At 44.8% G+C, this 21,220-nt stretch overlaps 1 protein-coding gene across 7 annotated transcripts in view; it reads left to right on the forward strand.

Annotated features, from left to right (window-relative positions):
- Positions 1–21,220, forward strand: part of MGAT5 (alpha-1,6-mannosylglycoprotein 6-beta-N-acetylglucosaminyltransferase) — a 336,396-nt gene that overhangs the window by 285,421 nt on the left and 29,755 nt on the right. For all 7 annotated transcript variants that reach the window (XM_086715203.1, XM_086715204.1, XM_086715202.1 and 4 more), the window contains 2 exons: positions 7,601–7,750; positions 17,261–17,407. In XM_086715203.1, the coding sequence (XP_086571329.1) occupies positions 7,601–7,750; positions 17,261–17,407 (297 nt within the window). The remainder of the gene's footprint in view (positions 1–7,600; positions 7,751–17,260; positions 17,408–21,220) is intronic.

Raw genomic sequence — 21,220 nt, forward strand, 5'->3', positions numbered from 1 at the left:
AAGTCATCCACACCAAATCCAGACTTGTTACATGCATACCCCACCTGGACTATTAATTACTTAGTATTTTTAATGGACTCATTTTGAAAATAGTTATTTTAGCTTTTTCCTAAAGAGTTAATAAACATGAAACGCCATGGGTGTGTTTTTCTAAGCCATATTTAATAGGCTTACAACTATTAAAATTAAGAAGTTTTATTTGTGCTCTACCTAAGATCATCTCGTATATGTAAACATTAAGTTGAAAGAGTGGGATTCTGTTGAATTCAAACATGAAACAACTTTTTTTCTCTCTTGAATTGTACAAGTCTTTTTTGCCCCTTGGATGCAGTTTTGGGCAAGTCCTATAAAACTCGCAATTAATAATTAAAAAAAAAAAAACAAAACTCTGTTACTTTTAGTTCTAAGAACCGTCCAAGTGCAGTAATTAAAATACCTACTCTGATTTAGTAGTGGAAACTTTGAACATCATCTCAAGTTAAGCTCCTTTCCTTCTGCTTCTAAGTGCTGCTTTGCCTGAGAAGCCTGAGATGGACTTATGGCACCCTCCCAAGGCTGTTTCCAGCAGCCCAGCCTCCCAGTGCCTCCTCCTCGAACAGAGCCCTTCCTCGTAGGATCCAGCTGGGCACCACTCTGTGTGGTCCACACCTGCACCAAAGGAAACCATTATCCATTCCTTTGAGAAACCCTGGGAGCTCTGGCCATTGCTGACTCCTCCTGGAGGGCATCCTCCCAGCTCCAGGCCCCAACCATGAGGCGTTTCAAAGCTTGGGTCTGGCACTAATCTGTGTATCCCAGAAGTGCCCAGGGATGCATGTGAGGCTCTCTGAGTGGTCCTCTAGAACCTTGCTCACCTGCTTAGGTAGAGAAGGGAAAGCAGCCAACAGCTTCCCAGGGATGACCTCCCTGCTCCCCTTCAGGGTGGTGGTACTTTGAGTACTTGGTACCTGTTGTTTGGTTGCTGGCCTTTGGGACCTCAACTTAATTGGCAGGAGAAGGCCCAGGTTCACACCTGTTACACCGCCTACCGGTGTGAACGTGATTCTTTGAATCCTTCCCTGAAGACACACAGGACAGTCCCGCCAAATGGCCACTTGTCCTCTGCTTTTAGACCACATCTGGTTGTTGGGCTCTGGTCTAAACCCACCAGGACCGCATCTCCTCCACTCTGTCAGCAGTGGATGAGACTCCTGGGTCCCCTTCGTTCAGTCTCCAATTCACTGACCCCATGCACGCTCTATAAAAAAAAAAAAAAAAAAAAATGCAAGTTCAGTTTTGCCAAGGCCGCCTCTTGGTTTTCTTTTCCCTCCATTATGACACCTGGAGGGGTGGCAGGGTCTGTTTTCAACCCATCAGCCTGTTTTCTGAGCACGGTAGCATAGCTGGTGGGCTTTGTTGCTCTTGGCCTTAGCAATCAGAGCAGAGTAAGGGGCATCATTATCCCTTAGTGACTGCATTTGCATGGGGGGGAGGGGATGTGAGGGAAGCCAGCTTTACAATTTGAAGACCTCCTGCCCTTCCCATAGTAGAAAGGAGAGTTGATTGTTTTCACAAACTGGCTGGCAGGTCCCCAGAGCCCTTTAAGAGACATTTGTTAAATTGCAGAAAGCTCTCGTGCTGAGGCAGAGATCCCTGAAACCTGAAAGTGCTGGGAAAATGGGGAAGTGTGCCAGCAAATCATTGGGTTCAGACAGAAAGGTCTGGGGGTGGGGCGGGCTTGGGTTCCAGTTGGGCTGGGAGGCGAAGGCTTTAGCCATCTTGGGACTCATTTCTAGCTTGTCCCTTTTTATGGTGTGGGGGTAGTGTGACCACTATATATTTTTAAATAAAGGTGTATATTTAAACAGCTTTCATGTACATTGTATTCCCGATTCTAGCTCAGCACATATAAAAGGTGTCTAATATAATTGGGAAATGATATTATCCCATATTCCTCATTCCATCAGCAAAAACAGGGCTGATGGCTCTTTGCACATTACCCATTCAGCCACAGAAGTCTAAATTTCTTCTGAGAAATCTCCGAAATTTCAGCACCTCTTTAGGCCAAACACCAAAATGTTCACCTAACCAGACAGTAGAGAGTAAGTCAAGGACTGGTGAATATAGTCTTCCCTTTTCCTCATTCCACATCCATTCTTTATCCTCCACCCAAAACTCTGAGGTAGGTAGGTTCTAGAACCACTGGTATCATGCTTACAGAGTGCAGCTTACATGCAACTACTCGCCCATTGCCCTGGATGAGTTGTAATTTATGCCACATGAGGTCCAGTCAAGAATAAGTGTGGAGCCTGGCACAGTGAAAGGAAGAAAATTCCCTTCTTTTTGTTTTGCCCATGGGCTCGTAGGTGGGCCACAGTCCAGACTGGAGACAAGAGTGCAAGGTTCCCCTTATTATTCCCACTATAATTATTAAACATCATCCTTTCTCCTGGAAAGGTAAGGATTTAGAGAGAAGGGGTCAAGGGTGGTAGGTTTGTAGAATCTTAGCTTCCCAGAGACTTCCAGACTTCTAGGAGGCCTGACTGAGACTTAGCAAGGACCACCCCTCCCCAACACACACACCCAATACACACCTTAACCTTGGGTGGTTACTTGCAATAAATGAGCCAAGGACTGTAACATCTAATTATTCTATAATGCAAATTGTTTCTACTTCACTGCTGAAATTCACAGATTTGCATTTTAGAACTTCTAATCTTGGAATAAAAGAATTGTTCATCCTTGTTGAATTTTAGACTTCAGAACAGGCTGATGAGGTAGGGTTCTGTTTTTTATTTTATTTTATTTTATTTTATTTTATTTTATTTTATTTTATTTTATTTTATTTTATTTTATTTAATGTCTCCGTCTCTTCCTCCCTCCTGTCTTTCTACCTCAAAACTCCTGAGAGAGCTAGGTTATAAGGAAGACAGCTCGTCTCTGAAATACAGCTTGTGTGGTTTGTACCTCTCATTTTTTTTTTCATTAAAATACACCCTTAGGTAAAGTCATGGACCTTAAGCTCATTTGCTGGGAGAAGGTTTTGTTGCAGAAAGAAGAATCTGGCTTCTGAGGCAGGGTGGGAAGGTGGACAGGACCGAGTGGCAGAGTTAAGTCTGAGATCCATTAATAATATTGTACTCGGTGTGTCCTCTCTGTGTTCTCATACAGCCAGTACTTGCTTCCTGAGCTCCTGCTCTGTGCCAGGCCCCTGCACACTGAGTCTTCAGTGTCTGCCCTTGAGAAGTTCACAGTCCTGTTGGGTGGGAAGACAATGATAAAGCAGCCCAAAGAGGCCAAGCAGGAAGTGACTGTTAAAAAGATAAACTGAGGCACATTAAAAAGGTTAAGAGTTTATTGGAAGAAAAATCAAAGTCAGGCAGCTCCAAACCTGTAAGTAGCAGTTAGGAGCACTTCCCTGACAGTAGCTGGGGAAAGACTTACGTAGAGGAGGTGCGAAGCAGAGAAAGGAAATTATCTCATTGGCTATGGCTTACAGCCTTGTTGGCTGTTTGTGATTGGTTGTCTCCGGCGTTTTTATTTCATAACCTTGAGGCATTTGCCAGCTCAGCTTATGTAGGCCACCGTGGCATTCGAGCCACCTCAGTCTAATGGCCTCCTTGTTTCATTAATTTAACAGTACTAAAGACACAGAGGAGGTGGCAGCTAACTTCACCTGGGTGAGCCCAGGGATTGCCATCTTGCAGAGGATGAATGGGGAGGAGTCCAGGAGAGAAAAGGAGGCCAGAAGAAAGGGGGTTTCAGGCCGAGGCAGTGGCAGGTGATATGTATGCAGGAGAGCAGAAGAGGTTTGGGAGCAAAGACTGAGCCAAACGTAGGTAGACCTGACACAAAGGAAAAGAAATAACAGGAGATGAAGCTAGAAAGCTTGGAGAAGCCCACATTGTGAAGGGCCTGTGTGCATAGCTGAGAAGCTGATCTTTCACTGCCATGAAGAGCCTTTGAAAACTTCATATAGGGGAACTAAATCTTCATTTTTGGAAACTAACCCTGAGGACAGTAAATTGAAGGGTTGGGGGCTTAAGGTCTTAGCCCAGGGCCTCTAGAAAAAAGGCCTGAGGCAGATACAAGTATTATTCCTTACTGGGGAAGGAGGTGCAAGGCCAGAGGCTGTAGGAGTGGAGGAGGAGGGAAGCGAGGCCAGGAGAAGCTCATGGTGACAAGATGGAGCGGACAGCCATGTTGGCTCCTGCTGAACAGACATTGCAGCGTGGTCCCTGGGTGCTCTGCGCTCCTGGAAGGTTTGCAGGGAAGAACTCTACTTTGGTATAGTCTGCAGAAGAGAGAAAGAGGGGAGTTTTATTTGCCCTGCCCCCTTCTGTATTCTCATTGTCCCTGGCTTACCTCCCAGGAAACTAGTGGCCCTGTCCTTCTGGGATGCTCTTCAGCATAGCAGGCCCCACGATCCCCCACCGCATCTCACAGTGTAGCTTCTGTCCTGTCTGAATGCACAGGGCAGCGTCGGTAGCATGAGCACCGACTGAGTGAGAGAGTAGGCAGTGAGCGGTGTGTGTGAGCGGCTCCCCTGCACCTTTACCTGGAGCCCATGGCATGATTCACCCTCAGCACATTTCTGCGCAACTCTTGACAGGCGGCAACAAGAGGCCTGAGGTGAATCACCTAGCTGTCAGGTCAGCTTCAAAGCTTAGAGTTCTGTTGGAAACATTTGTTTTCCTCTGATAAGCTGTTTGATTTTGTTCTCATTCCTGAAATTACCTCTCTGAAGGTAATTTCTCCTTTCTGATTTGACCCGGCCTTCACAGACTTTATTATTAGCCCCTGCACATGCTTCTGAGCTTGCCCCCTTGTTGTGTTTCAAGGAGGCCCAACCTCTTCTGGGATTGATGGTGATACATGTGTTGTATCCTATATATTGTTCACTCCCCAGGCATTCGGTCCAGGAATCCCAGTCTTGCGAGTGTCTGTCTGCAGTGAGGATTCTCCAGGACAGGAACCAAGTGGGCCATTCACTCTTCTTTGTCACCCGCTGGCCAGACCTAGTTCATGGGCCTTTGGTCTATCTTCACTAGTTAGCAGCTGGCTTTTCACAAGGAAATGTCTCTTTTTGCTTAAAGGAGAGAGGCCTGGCCTGCCCAATCCCTGAACAAAAGCCCAGCAAGATGTCCTGACCGGCCGGCCTCCTTTTGGATGATAAGAATCCACCCAGAGTAGCTCAAGCAAACTGTGGGGTGGGGAAACGTTTGGGCAGCTGCTGTTATTACTGGAAGAATCCAGAAAGATCTGGGAAATTTAGGATAGGGAACAGCTGTGGATGGAGTGGGACCGGGTTTTCTCTCTTCTGGGTCTCTCTGTTTTCTTTTCTCACTCTATCTTATCATCTCCTTTCCTCCTCCTATCCCTTTCTTGCTCTCTCTCTGTGTCATGCTTAGAGGGGTGATGTCTAGGTCCCTATTATTACCAACTGTCTGGCTCAGTCTTCCCCTTTCCTCCTTTCAGCTCTCATCTGGTTCTCTTTCTACTTCCACCCCCCAAAACTGGCGGCTGGCTTCCTCAGAACTTGTATCTGGATCATAATTACCCAGACTCCAGCACTGAGTGACCTTTTGGCTCTATAGCCCACAGCCATCTGGCAGTGATCTCTCTGTGTACAAGACTCTGAGCTCCTGAGAGAGGCTCCTGTTGGCTCAGCTTCTCCTCCTGAGCCTGGCCACACTGCCCCAGGCTCCTGCCTAGCCTAGAGATGGGTCCCCCTTGGGTCAGGCACACCCCACCCTGGGCTGGTCAGCAGTGTCAGGGGGCAGGGTCACCAGATTTCGTCCCCACCTACCAGGGGCTGTGGATGAGGTTTGGATCCCTGAGAAGGGGTTTTGTGGGGACAGGAGTTACCAGGTACATGTGGCACAAGAACTGTATGATAGAACCCCTCAAAGTAATTTATATCAGTGAGGTGATCTTAAATTTGTTTCAGCCTACAAATAGGAAGCCATAGTTTATAAAACTGTTTCTAGTCACCTCTGCATTAATTCAAGGGTGTACATCTCTGAAGTGATAAATTTAGTATCTTCCAGCCATACTAAACATGGCATGAAAATTAAACTTTCAGTCCACGTGTTCATTTTCTTTGTACATTAGGGGGCAGGCATGGACTTGGTTGATTCTGAACAAAATCATCTTGGTGCATAAAATGGAGAATGGGAACTAGACTTGTTTTTCCAGCCATGAAGACTTTTTTGATAATGGGGTTTGAGACATGCGTCTCACAAAATTGAGCGTCCTTTGTGATCTTCTCTACCAGGGCAGTGCCTGGCAGAGGGCAGACCCTGAATCCAGCTCAGAACTTTGTGGGGAGGCAGAAAAGTGCTGCTGCCCTCCCCCCATGAGAGCCCCTTGCCTGTCTCCAAGCTCTGTGGCTGCTGATGCCACATGCCTACATCCCTTGCAGTCTTTACTCATAAAGCTGGCTATTAATACATTTTCCTGGAGTGTGTGAAAACGGGCTTAGAATGGGGGAAAAAAACTTGTCCTACTTTTATACAACTGGAAAACATTACAGAACTTGAATTTTTCAAAATAAAAAAAAAAAAAAAAGCATCCTACCAAATCCAGCCTGTGCTTCTTAGTCACATGGAAATGTGAAGAGGAAGGGAAAGTCACTTCTGCCTCACAGGTGGTTTTGATTTAGAAAATGTGCCTCGAAATTCAGTACAGAAAAGAGGTTTTGTTTTGCTTCTAATAAAAATAAAACTACTTTTGAATGTTTCAGGGTTCATCAAGGTTTACATTTAGTCTTTTTTACATTTTTGTCTACCTGGCTATTCTCATGATCTCTCCAGCTACCGAGCCAATCAATGTATATTGTGGGAAACTCTCATCTTCCCCCCAATCCGAAGTAGGTGGGATCCAGTTCTGACAACACGCGTTAATCATAACTAGAAATGCTGGCAAGAGCTGGGGATGTTTGCATTCCTCAGGGACAGCTTAGCATCTCCAGCTAAATATTTCAGCCCAACTGACTGCCTTCTCTGGGCTTTCCTTCCCCAAACATCCTCCTCCGTAAGGCAGAGGAGCCAAATGCAAAGTGTTGGGTCCCTAATAATTTACAAAGTGAGGATAATACTTTAAAATTCTTGGCCTTGAGAGGCACCTGGGTGGCTCAGTTGGCTAAGCCTCCAATTCTTGGTTTCAGCTCAGGTCATGATCTCACAGTTTGCGGGTTCGAATCCTGCATCAGGCACTGACAGCATGGAGCCTGCTAAGATTCTCTCTCCCTCTCTCTGCGCGTCCCCACTCGTGCTCTCTCTCTCTCTCTCTCTCTCTCTCTCTCTCTCTCTCTCCCCCTCTCAAAATAAATAAACTTTAAAAAGATAAAAAAAAAAAAGTTGGCCTTGAGCTATCATTGGTATTCAGTAATATACTGCTATATTTTCTGTTCTTCCTTACAGAATTGTACAGCAGCAATATGACTATGTTTGCCCTCAAAATCCAGGCATATCACTTTTAAAAGAAATATTGGGGGTCAGATTGCCAAATTCCTACAATTTCCATATTAAGAACTCCATCTCTGTGGCCTCCAGCTATGAGACAGGTTGTTAAAAGGATGAAAGAAAAAAAATGCCTTCCCCTTGTGTCCCCTCTTTAGAATAAGAAAATCTACTTGGACATTATTCACACGTACATGGAAGTGCATGCGACCGTTTATGGCTCCAGCACGAAGAATATTCCCAGTTATGTGAAAAACCATGGCATCCTAAGTGGGCGGGACCTACAGTTTCTTCTCCGAGAAACCAAGGTAGGTTTATAGGAATTTTTAAAACATCCATCAGTGATGTTTACTGGTTGTTTCTGTTGGTGTTGAAAACAGGATCAGAATCTCTCGTGCTGTCTTTTCAATGCTGTAGTAACTTACGAAGTCATTTCTGGGCAGTGGTTTTCTAGATCAGCTATAGCTTAAAAGTTCGTGAATTGTGGAAAGAGGTTGCTACAGTTGAAAGCCTGCTTACCCAGGACCTACTCCGTGCCAGGCATCAAGCGAGGGGCTGGGGATACAGTGGCAAACAGAAAAGGTAAGGTCCTGTCTTGAGGGTCAGACCTTGCGATAAAGAAGCAGCTTTCACAGCAAGCCTGGGGTGCTCAGCTCCCCTACCTCTTTAATCAACATCGCTCAAGGAATCGGGCCACCAAGTGGCTTTTCTTGCACCTCTTCATTCACAGATTTGTACTGGACCCTGAAGAAGTTCAGATGGGGGAAGAGTCCCTTCAGGCTCTGGGAGCAGGGAAGACACTGTGAAAGATGTGGGAGATGAACAATTGGCGGGTGGGGGGCAGGTGATACCCAGGACACACAAGAAGGAGAGTCAAGTGGTGGAGACAGAGATGACACATTCAGGAGAGAGCCACAATGCAACCCAGCTGCTCTATTGCTGGGAAATAGTGGAAGGTAACTTTTGGTAAGGAGCTGAGGGGCTGGTTGTCCCAAGCATAGACCCTAGTGTGTAGGCAGCTTCAGACCCCATGATGCAGGCAGCCGGGGGAGCCACTGAGCGAGGTCTATTTTAGTGACATGCTGAATGCGTTGTTTTGAACCGGTGCCTGTAATTCTGCCATGAAAGTACCAAATGATGTTAGGGACTTGCAAATAAACCAGAGTTTGGCCTTAAAGGGCCAGACCTAGTACAAGGGATGTAAGAGTAAGAAAGCCAGTGTGAGCCCTGCCTTGAAGCATAGGGACAGCTTATTACCAACAGTGATTTTCTCAGTTCTGGGCCTTGACTGGCTGTGTTTTCATTTTTAAGGTAGCAGGGAGGCTGAGTGGGTGAGAGGCTCTGTGGCTTAATAGCGACTTTTTATCATTTTATGATACTTGGATTTGGGAGAGCATATTCACATATGCTGCCTTGTTTGATTCTCACAAACAAAGCCGTAGATGGGGAAGGTACTGTTAACTTCATTTTAAACAGCAGAAAGTAGGCTAGAGCATTTGGCTTGCTCACAGTCACTGACTTTGCCTGGACGGGGTGACCCTTACACATGATTTTTTTTTTTTTTTTATTGCAAATTAAAGGTCTGTTAAGCCCTCAAGGCACCATCCTCCTGAATAAACACCCAAACTGGAGAACATTTATTGGACACTCCCTTCCCAACAGAATAAGCATCTCTCTCCTGCCTCAGTTTCTCCATATGTAACTGCATTTGATCCTTTCTATCTCTAAGTCATTCGTGTGGTGCCATGAATAAAATAGATGGATGAATTATTTATCTCCTTGGCCAAAGATCTGGTTTGTATTTATTAAGATTTCATTTCCTTACAAGGTCATCTGTAGTCTGATGCTCGTGTGTGGCAACCCCGGAGTGAAGTGTGTTCCCCACTTTGCACTCTTGGCTTTCTGTTCTTTTTCTGTCTCAGGATGACATTTTAGAATCGTGAGGATGTCCGGGCCCTTTAGTGGCAATGCTATTTTTGCCATTTGCCTCATTTTACTTCTCCCCACATCAGCTGGTGGAAAAAGCTCGAGCCTCTTTAAAATTACATTTGGCAACGCTGGCTCTCAACAGCGTGTCATTACTGTCTCGCGCACTCCTATTAACCCAGCCTCATGAATGTCTTACTCAGCCTTGGAAGTTTTAAAAGAACCCTGACTTACCTACCATCCATTTACCTTGTCAGAGAATGGGGAATAGGCCGAAGCAGAGGCCGCTGATATCCCAGGGAGGAAAAGAGAAGAGGCTTGGAATATCCGGGCCGTGATGTCAGAGACTGCCTAACAGCCAAGGACTGCAGACCGAATTTTGAGTGTGAGGGGCATATATTTATCCTTGAAAAACGGGTGCCTTCACAGGATGTCACTGATCCCATTTTGTATTGCCTGTTCGTCTGACTAGAATATATTAAAGCCCTCCGAGTGGAATTATGGCTAAAACAGTTGGCAAATATGATGGAAATGAGGCGCTGTGTCACCGAGACTCCCCTTATACCCAGAACACAGCAGCAGGCACTAAAATGAATGGATCTTGGGCTTTGAAATAATGACACTAAAGACCAGTCAGGCTTTGCATTTATAACCCTTTCTGCCTCTAACTCCTTCCTCTGTGTCTCTGAGCAATTTAAAAGCGATTTATTCCAATCCATGTTGAAAGTGGAGAACTGGAGACACAGAGAAGTAAATGTCGGTAGAACAAATGGGATTCACACGCTCCTCGGGCTCACTGGAGAGGAAAGCGAGTCTGGTGCTGCTTCAGGTTTGGAGACGGGCTGAACTGACTGATGTTTAATCAGCTCCTCACTTATTATTTTTCTTTATGAGACGTCTTTGAAGCCCTGCACCCAGGCCCAGGAAACCCTTTGCTCAGCAGTATTTCGCCCTGGCATGCCACAGGGGCCCATGTGTCATTAGCAGAGTCCGGCTGCCAGGAGCCTATGAAGATGGAGGAATTTGGTGTGACACTAAAAAGGGGCTAAAAGAGCCAGGAAGTTGTTGAATCTAAAAGACTCTTCTAACAGGCATATACATTTGGATGCATTAATTATTTATCGGCAGACTATAGACAAGGCTTTCAGTCCAGCAGACTCCGGGAGTGCAGTTGAAGCCAGCACAGGGTGGCATGTTTTTATTTTGGGGTTAAGTCCTCATCGCTTTTGATGTGATTTCTTTCTTCTTCCTAATTTTAGCCTCTTCATGTCCACCTCCTCCCCAGTCTTAGCATGGGAAGCTCCTGATAGTATGGAGCATTCCTATCCTGTATTAGATTGGAGGCACATTTGGAGTGAGCCGCAAGAGAACGTATTTTTCTACAGTAAAAGCCGAGAGCAAATTCTGGCTGTGGCAAACAAGCAGGGAAAGCCACTGCTGTCTGTGGTGTTACCCTTGGTACCCAGACCTCTGGCCATTCACCCTCCAGCACTTGGGTGGGTCATGACCTGTTTCCCTAATCTATCAGCTCATCAGCTTAGCTGTGGAACTCACTTAGAAGCCTGGGCAGGATTGGAGGATATGCAGTATATGCTGTCCCTTTTCCATCCCATCCCCAGCTCTGGCACCCACCTCCCCCGCCCCCATCAACCATGACTTTTCCCATGAGCTTGGATATAGTTGCCCAGTCTCTCAAGAATCCAGGGCTACCACCCCTGGAACCAGACTCTCATGCAGTTCCATGATGGCCGAGGGGCTTTGCTTGTTCTGTTTACAAGTACATCTTCAATGTCTAGAACAGTGCCTAGCTTGTAGAAGGCTTTCAGATAATTATATAAAGAATGAAGGAAAGAGTCAAGATGAAATCCATTAGCCATCTGGGATCTTGGGACCATGCCCGAAAAACTGAGTTCTTGCTTTGCTCATGAATCACGCACCTAAATCTCCAAGACTTCCACAGCAAGCGACGCTGTCCTTCTGACACTGCACACCTGCCTCACCGTGGTATTGCCTACACATCACACAGGTGTCGCCTGTGAGGGAGAGCCCAAGGGCTTACTTACCGACAGAGCAGTCCACCCGTCTCAGATGCTGAAATATTCACCCTCAGGCAGTCAAGGAGGCTTCATCTTATGGCCAGTATCTAAGGTTATTCCTATTCCAGCCAGATGGGGAAAACATTTTGTATACACATGTAATCCTCTCTCCCTCTTTCCCTCCCACGTATGTATGTACAATTGCACAGTTGTAGCGAGATGATTCAGTACTTGCTCTGACTTCAAGGACAAAAGTGCATCCGCACACTCAAATACACACGAAAACATTCAACATCTCTTCATCCTCATGAAGACACATGACTGCTGGAAAGATCTCATCTATTAGTATTTATTCTTTTGCTCATTTTCCCTACTGAATACATTCCAGGCCTCATTCCAGGCATTCTTGCTACAGGGATGACTAAGGAGTTTTGCCCAAGACGAGCGTACAGGCATGGTAGAGGAGACCAGCACAGAAACTGGGGACTATAGCAATGCAAAAAGTGCACAGGTAGAGGTAGTAATAATAAAAAATAGTAATACCGACGTAGAACTTCTGGGATATTATAAGCAGGCTCAACCATTTAGTTGTGTAAAATGTTGCACCGTGACTTGCGAAGCCACTCACATAAGAGGATGAGCCTGCTCCTGGAGGACAGGAACTGATTATCAGCCACATTTTAACACAGCGCATCTGTGTCATCATGGTGCACATGACCGTGGGGATTTATTATGGCAGTGACAGCCATTTTCTCTCACCCTCACCTGTGCCTTCTCCATGAATTATCTCTTATCGTGAAAGTCCTCTGTGCTCAGTACTATGAGAGCCCATCCTTAATGTGACGTGAATAGGCCTGTTGTGCTGCCTCGCACCTTCTAATGGTAAACATTTCATGCTGTCATGGCGGAAGATGGACAACATCCACAGTTATCAATTTACCCAAATATTTGCTTACCCCCCCCCCCACCACCATCTCCATCTCCAAGTCAGTGCATGTATAGTGAATTGTAGCACATTGGATTATGAACTGGGGTTTCCAAATGACTGAAGTGTATGAACTTTTGGTTTTGATATTGTGGTTTGTGTTTGGTTGTGTTCTGTTTCATTTCTGAAAGGCTACTTAGAAAACAAGGATAATCTGGGTGTCTACCCAGTGAGCTGGTCTCCAGGAAATAGCCTCTGACATAGCAGCTGACTCTGACAAACTTTGGGCACTTAAACATACTTGACACGTATCGTTGTCTTGTCTCCTTTGCCTTTCTACCTCTTCACAAGAGAATCTTTTTGTAGTTTAGGTTAGGGGCTTGGGCAGCCCATGAAAAGGTGTAACCAAACCTGTATGGAAGAGATTTTGGCCACTGTTTGTTTCTTCATCATCAAGTACAAAAGGGAAGACACATGTCCAGAAAAGGACCCTTCAGGCCACTTGAAGGCATAACCTCTCAGGAGAATACATTTCCTCCACAATCAGCCATTGTATGGATTCTTTTTAAAGATATAAAATGTATACCTATTACCAAAAATCCGGGGATTTCCAATCATTATATGAAGAATAAACAAGGCTTAGCAGTCATACATGCTCATGGGACTGGCCTTTCCATGAGGCAGTCACTGTAAACCATGTCTGCTTCCTCTTCTAATGGCCGTCTCTCCCTTTTTTTCTAAAAAGTCCAGCTACTTTATGAAACAGTGAGAATTCGTAAATACACATGCGGGTGCTGAACATTGTGTAAAACCCACAACCACAACTCGGGCACACCTAAACCCCAGCTAAACAATACAAGGTCACGTACATGCAGCTGCATGAAGTTGAATCTGGTTTTGAATTTGGACTACTGTTCAGTGAACGTTTACTTCAGTTCCAAACCTTGAAATACATCATGTGCATGCAATACCTCATTTAAGCCTCACACCTGCCCCGTGAAGTAACTATTATTTTCACCATTTTACATATGAATAAACAGTGTAGAGAGCTTGCGTGACCTTGACTCCGGTCCCATAGCTGGAGAGAATGTTATAAATGGACCTCCGATAATCCATAGGAAGTGGCAGGTAATGCTTTCCCTCAGTTACAGAACTAGGAAGTGAGCTGGTCAGGATTTGAACTTTGGTCTGCAGTTAGACCCCGTACAGTTAGTTACCGCATTGTCCCGATCACTGGGCCAATATTCAGTTTATTGGATAAGCTGAGATTGATTCGTTGCTCAAACTCCCTCCCGAGCCACTCCGCCAATTTAGCTAGTTCAAACTAGTCAGAAAAGCTTATGTTGAGAGTGTGTCTTCTGTTTTGGATTATCCTGCTGTTCCCCATCAAGAGTGACTGGAAACTGGCTAAACCCATGTAGAGTCTTCCTATGAGCCACCTTTATCCATGTTGAAAGGAGTCCATGTTAACTACTCCAGTTAAGGGTTTAAAACAATTGTTTCTCCTTTCACACAGAGTAATAAGACTGAGTGGTTTTACTGAACCATTTGTCAACATGTAGGAATGTCCCAATCCTATGCTGTGAATAAAATCTGTGGTGCTCCATCCATTCTCTTTTAATAGTACTTCAAAAACTTAATTTCAGAGCATTTAATCCCTGGATTTAGAACTGCTTATTGAGGGCACCTGGGCGGCTCAGTCGATTGAGTGTCCGACTTCGGCTCAGGTCATGATCTCACGGCTCGTGAGTTGAGCCCCGTGTCGGGCTCTGTGCTGACAGCTCAGAGCCTGGAGCCTGCTTCAGATTCTGTCTCCTTCTCTCTCTCTGCCCCTCCCCTGCTTGATCTCTCTGTCTCTCTGTCTCTATCTCAAATGTAAAAAAGTAAACATTAAAAAATGTAAAAAAAAAAAAAAAAAAATGCTTACGGATGAGACAGAGTTGCAGCCGTGAAGATGTTCTGTCATCTGGAATATCCTCATTAGATTCTGGGCTTCTGCAGGCCAGATGAAGTATAAATAAAATATGCCCAGTTTCCTCCTGAAAAGTTAAGCCTCTGTGCTTGAATGCATTCTTAATGGTGTGTCTGTTGCCCCCATGCTAAAGATATCTGTAGGGAGCACAATGGAAGCTGGGGACTAGGGGAAAGGAAATTTACTGTGGTAAAGGCACCAGTGTGGCAAGGCCATGGCATTCAGAAGTTTATGGGATGTTCTTTGGTGGTGATGAACTCTCTCTGCCTATGCTTTTGTGATTCAAACCTCAAGTGTGTTATTTGACCTTAATACATCTGCTCCATTATAACGTCACAGGTAATGAGTACACGGGAAGCAAGAAAAAATTGCTTATTGACAGAAGTGACAAAGAACTGTTATTTTGGTGTTTCCAAGTCTTGCATTTCCTGCAATCCTAATTAGTGTTACGAGAAAACTCGTTGCCAAGAAATTGTATGGTATTTGCTTAAGCTTCATTCTAAAATTGTGAGGCTTTGGAGAGTTAGCCCAAAATGTTTACTTTATGTGTCCTGAGATATTTTGATGCCAGCAGGGCAGCAAAGATGGTGCAAATTGTTATTCAGATATCATTAAGCCTAGGTCACATTCAAGTCCATTAAACAACAGCTTCAAATCCTTTTAATTAATGGGTTCAGATTGGTTGGTCTGAAGGAGCTAATTACATTTTTTTCCCAGGATTTTCTATTTAAATAGACAATCATTGTGCTTCCTGCATTTCCTCCAAAGTTCTTTGCAAGTTAGAGTTGATGAAGGTATCAGCACTTTATGGCAGGCCCTGATTTTCAGAGGTCAGGACTCACTGTAGGCTCAGGTCTCTGGCTAAACCCACAGAGACCCCTGTCTGCATGTTCCAGCACCTTTCTTCTCAAAGTCAAAAGGATCTGGAAACCCTGTGTTTTCCTGTACCCAACCACCACCTGAGAGAGGTCATCTTTCCCCTGGGGAGATCTTTCCCAAATTCTGATAGGGAGCAGATCACAGAGCTCAAAAGCCTGAAGGATGGTAACCCTGGATTCTTCATATTTAACAAAGCTGTGATCTCTTGGGACTAGTCCTTCCCACTCTTGCCTTCCATTTCTCCTGCTGCTGTCAGGCGTCCGCCCCCCATTCCCACCCCTGAGCCACATGCTCAGGCCACACCCTGTATGCTTAAGTTCTCTTTGATAATCTCACTCCTTTCAGCTACTTAGTAAGAATAAAGAACATCCAGAAAAAGGGCCTCCAGATGGTGGTGGAAATGCCCCTTAAATCCTCTATCTTCCAGGCTCCTGCTAACAAAGTGTTCCTCACCCCCATGTCTCCAGTGGATCTGCCCAAGGGGAAATGCCCCCAGCCAATAGTGGGAGCTCTGCTGGCCACTCAGAGCCTCTCTCCCCAGTTTACCCAGTGGATGTCCCTGATGGTATATTTGGTCATGTCAAGGTTTACAAGAAACAAAAGGATAAAACAAGCAAAAAAAAAAAAAAAAAAAAAAGTTAACTACCCTGTTTCGTGCAAAAAACCATACAGTCATAGGATAGGGAGTCTAGCCACAAAACCTGGGATTTTGTTTCTTGTCCCAGAAAAACTCCTGTGGGGGCTCCGTGATTCTCCTGTATGCCCAGCAGGTGCCAGCTCAGTGTTCAGTCCTGGAATTGAGTGCCCAGCACATACTTTCTGCATCTCTCAGTGGTGCCCAGGGAACCTGGCAGCTTGGACTCCAGTCTCCCCAGACAGAACCATTCTAAGTAACAGTTGATTTTAGCAGCTGCAAAAGATAGAATTGTTGGGGTGAGGGCCCCAGGAAAGGAGAATCAGGCATGCGATATATCCAGTTCACCAATATCCTTCCCTCTCGGGGGGGCCTGGCTGTGTGGGTGTTCCTCAGTGATGGCAGAAGGAACGATACCCTGGGGCCCAGTTATCCTTTGGCGATTGATATGCCCTTCCTTGGAGGCTGGAGTGATCTCAGCATTGGCTCCTTGGTGTGGTAGGGAGATCTCAAATCTCACCAAGCCCAGACTTGGACCCTGCCGTCGATAACTTACAGCCCTCCATCAGTGTAAAAGGTCCCGAGAGGGGGAGAGGCAGTGAGGCATTTCCCTGAGATGCTGTTTCATTTTTGGACAGGAACCATTGCCAGGGAGCTGCAGCAAGGCCCCTTTGTCCCAGCAGCTCTGAGCTAGTTTGCGCGAGGACTTGAAGAGTGTGTTTTTGCCGCCATCTATTGTCTGCCATTGGGAAAGCAGACTGCTGGCTGCCCATTTAGCCACTCAGCACCCTCTCCCCTCGACTGAGGGGGGAGATAAAAACAAAGTTGTTGGTGTCCCCCAGTGAAAACCCCATTATGAAAACCTGTGTTTACTGACCTACCATCATTTTAAAGCAGCTCCGTTTGAACTGTAATCAAACCACCAAGTGACCTTTCTGTCCCTCCACCCAGCATCACTGAAAGGGCCTGTTGTTCCTTTGCTTCAATGAAGAAACCTTCTGTTTAGTTAAGCAAGTGTTTTTCCAGTCATGTCTCCTGGTGAGTTACAGAAAGATTATTGTTGGGTCTTGGTTTTTGTTGTTGTTTTTTATTCTTTTAATACCCCCACCTCCGTACCTCCTCGACCGCCCACCTCCCCCGCAGCCCCCTCCACGCGTATTTCTTCACTTTTGTTTTTGTTTTTGTTTTTGTTTTTACAAAGGAGGAGAACATAATGAGCTGAGCAGCTTCATGATCCTGTAAAGGACTCTGGTACTGTTTTGCAGTTCCTGATGTGAGCTGCCTTCTCTTCACCACCACTACCCCCCATCCCCGCCCAAGGTCTGGGAACCTTCCAGAGTCTCTGGGCCTTCCACATGGGAATGAAGCACAGAAGAGCCCCCTGTGAGCCAGGGACGCCAGTCCTGACTGATGTGTTTATATGTGGTGTGCTTTTCTGTGTTACAGTTGTTTGTTGGACTCGGGTTCCCTTATGAGGGCCCAGCTCCCCTGGAGGCCATCGCAAATGGATGTGCTTTTCTGAATCCCAAGTTCAGCCCACCCAAAAGCAGCAAAAACACAGACTTTTTCATTGGCAAGCCAACACTGAGAGAGGTAAGCATCTATCAAAACAATCATTCTACTTTCAACAATATGAATACCAGCTACTTACTGAGTGCTAGGAGCCCATTCAGATCCCCTAACGTTGGGCTGTTGGTATCATCAACCTCACTGGACATAGTTGGATGGAAGGAGGAGGCGGAGGATGGGCAGGGGCTCAGGGAGGAATGGCCGATGCTGTCTCCTAACTTGGTGGTGGCACAGCCAGGACTTGCATCCAATTCTGTCCCTCTGTGAACTGTGGCGTCTTTCCACTCTGCCTCAGCCCTCTCCTAAGGCACGCAGACATCTCCAACCTTCTAAGTAACTGAGCTCTGACTTTCTGAATGTTTAGAATTTTTTGAATAAAGACATCAACTGGCTAATGTGTATTTTTGCAGAACCAGCTCCCACGATAGGCTGTGGGGAATAAAGGGTGTGTAGTGGAGTCCTTAACTGTCAACCTTGAGAGACTGAAGTCATGTGCCTGGTATTTTAGGCCACCATCAGGAGGCACCGTTCTGATGCTTGAACTGTTTGCAGAAGCCTTATTTGAATTGCTTTCAGAGATCCTCTTGAAAATCCATAGTGGGTGATGAATCACCACTGAAGGCAGTTGGATGCGATTTGGGGCAATAAACAAGTCATTTAGAGCATGTGAGTTATCAAGCTGGGTGTTTCTGTATCTAGTCAGAAACAGGTGTGTGCAAGAAACCGTAAGATTGATTTTCTTATTATTTCTGTGGCTCTGTGGGCTGCTCACGAGGAGGAAACCTCTATGAGCTAGAGTCCTTGGATTGCCCCTGTCATTTGGGGCTTTCTACTGGGGGACGACACAGGTGGAAACCCATGACATAGATGCAATATAGCAGCACTATTATTTTTTTTAAGATTTTTAAATTTTTTAATATGTTTACTTATTTTTGAGAGAAGGAAACAGAGCGTGGTTGGGAGAGGGGTAGAGAGAGAAGGAGACAAAGAATCAAAAGCAGGATTCAGGCTCTGAGCTGTCAGTACAGAGGTGCAGGGCTTGAACCCACGAACCATGAGATGGAGTTTGGGATAGAAAACTTAGGCTGATAACTTCAGCTCAGGTCATGATCTCACGATTCATGGTTTCAAGCCCTGCCTTGGAGTCTGTGCTGACAGCTCAGATGTGAAAAAAATTAAAAAAAAAAAAAAGAAAATTTGGGCTGATAAATCATGCCCACATTTTAATTTAAGTGTAAGAAATCTCTGAAGTTCTTCTGCCCACCTTGTAATAATTATTTGTAATTTTGTTTCTTTTTTCCCCTTTTTTGGGGATTAAACATACATAATTTAAAACTTAGCATTTTAACCATTTTAAGTGCACAGTTCACTCGTGTTAAGTATGTTCAAAGTCTTGTGCAGCCATTGCCACCACCAACCTGCAGAACTTAATCATCATTCTAAACAGAAACTGTGTTCATTAAGCACAACTCCCCATTCTCCCCTCCCCACAGCCCCTGGTAACTTCTCTTCTATTTTCTGTCTCTCTAAACTTACCAAGTGAAATCATATAGTATTTGTTCTCTTGTGACTGGCTTGTTTCACTTAGCTTAAGGTTTTTAGGGTTCATAGCATGTGTCAGAATACCATTCCTTTTAGCGGCCAGATGATATTCCATTGTGTAGATATACCACATTTAATTACTTGTCTGTTCATCTGTTAATGAACACTTGGGTTGTTTACACTTTTTGTCTGTTGTGAATAATGCTGCTGCGAACATTTGTGTACAGGTATCTGCCGAGGTTCTTTTAATTCTTTGGGGCATATACCTACAAGTGGAATTGTTGGAATTTACTTTTTGTTTTGAAATAATTTTAGTCTTATGGAAAAGTTTCAAAAATAGTACAGAGTTTGGGTATATCCTTCATCCAGCTTCCCCTAATGGCAGCACATTACAAAACTATGGTAATCAAAGCTAAGACATTAACCAGTGTTACCTTAACTACAAACTCGATTTGGACTTCACCATTTTTTCCACTAATATCCCTTTGCTCTTCTGGGATCCAATCCAGGACCTACGTTGCATTTAATTGCCACGGCTCCTAATCTCTTCCAATCTGGACAATTGTTCCGTAACTTAATTGTCATTCAGTTTTAACACTTTGAAAGAGTACTCGTTGGGCTTTTTGTATACTGTTGCTCACTTTGGATTTGACTGATGTTGTCTCATGGTTAGTTTGAGATGACGCATTTTTGGCAAGAATATCACAGAAGTGTTGTGGTCTTCTCAGTGTATCATATCAGGAGGTGTGTGATACCAATATGTCTCATTCCTGATGGTGTTAACCTTGATCTCTTGGTTAAGGTAGGGTCTGCTAGGTGTCTTTACTATGAAGTTACTGGTTCTCTCTATAATGGAAAAAATATTTTGAAAGTATGCAAATATTCTGGTTTTCTTCAACCTTTTGCCCATTTATTTTTACGATATGTTGGTTGGTCTTGCCTACAACAGTTATTCTGGTGGTTCTGTAGTGATTTTCTTTTTCCCTCATTGTGATTCTTTTTACTGCTATTTCTATATATGAGCCTTTGGACAGTGATAAATCAAAAGCATCTTTACGACTATATTGACAACTGGCACCTTTTTGTTACTGGTGATTCTAAAGATTTTGATGACGCTTTGCTACAAATGAGTATTTTTTCCTGAAAAAAATTTAGGACACTCAAGCACAATCTGTTTCCCAGTGAATGATGTAATGTCACATAGATCAGAGCAGCCAGTATGAAATTATTGAAGAACGAATGTTCATCATTTCCGATCAGTTGTCATCATTTAGTAATTTGCTTTTCATTGAGATCATGAAGGGCTTTGATTTTTCATGGCTTAAAGAGAATAGGCGTAAGAACTGCCCCCACCAGGCGCTTGGTCCCACCCATCCCTTTAGATAATTCCACCAGTACGTAAATGAGACTCGAGTTAGAATGGCTCTCTGGGATCCTCAGCCATTGCTCAGCAAGTGACTTCACACAGATGACTCCATCAGTCCTGGGCTTCCGCAGGAGGGCCGGGATACAGAAGGTCAGTTGACAGATGCTCGTTGTGTCCCCACAGGGTCCATGGTACTAGTTGCTGCATTGGGGAAATTTATCAAGACCCATTTCCTGTTTTCCAGGAGCTCAAATTTTGATATGGAAAGAAACAGCTAAGTCAGTCACTGAGAGGGTGTTGCCTGGGAGTTCTGCCAAGTGGAGAGTGTGCTGGGTTAACTGAAAAGGAGGTGATGCAGGAACTGTGCTATAAAGGCAAAGGAGGAAAGGGGTTTCACGCTTAAGAGGCATGAATGTTGATGAGCTGCAGGGAAATCCCAAGAAGGTCACTTTCCTTTATGCAGGAGGGCAGGTTCCATCCGATGTCTGTCTCCTTCTCTGCTAGAGACAGTGCAGAGAGCAGGCTGGGAGCCAGCAACATCACACAGTTTTGGGAGGACTCAGTGAAGTTGACCTCAAGGCCTGGTGGGCCACTCACTCTGCTCTTTCAGCCCACAAAAGCCACAAAAACCCCCTGGCCAAAGCTACTTTTCACAGGGAGAGAGCTATCGAGAGTTCTATAGATGTTGAAGGGTCAAAAATCTCTAGAAATTATTTTTTTTTTTTACTCTGCAAATGGAAAAATTTTAACCCAAGTAGACATAATTACAAAGCAATTTTTTGGCTCCCTTGCTAGTCTTTCCAGTTAAGCAAAAATTGATCCGTATAAATCAATCCATATAAATTGCATATATGTCCCTCCTTTGCTTTGAAGAGAAAAAAAAGTCTAAGTTTGTAAATGAGAGTTTCATTTTATTTTTGTCTTTTACA

The sequence above is a fragment of the Puma concolor genome, chromosome C1 (assembly GCF_028749965.1).
Source record: "Puma concolor isolate L17-30 chromosome C1, mPumCon1.1.hap2, whole genome shotgun sequence".
Classification (NCBI taxonomy): Eukaryota; Metazoa; Chordata; class Mammalia; order Carnivora; family Felidae; genus Puma; species Puma concolor.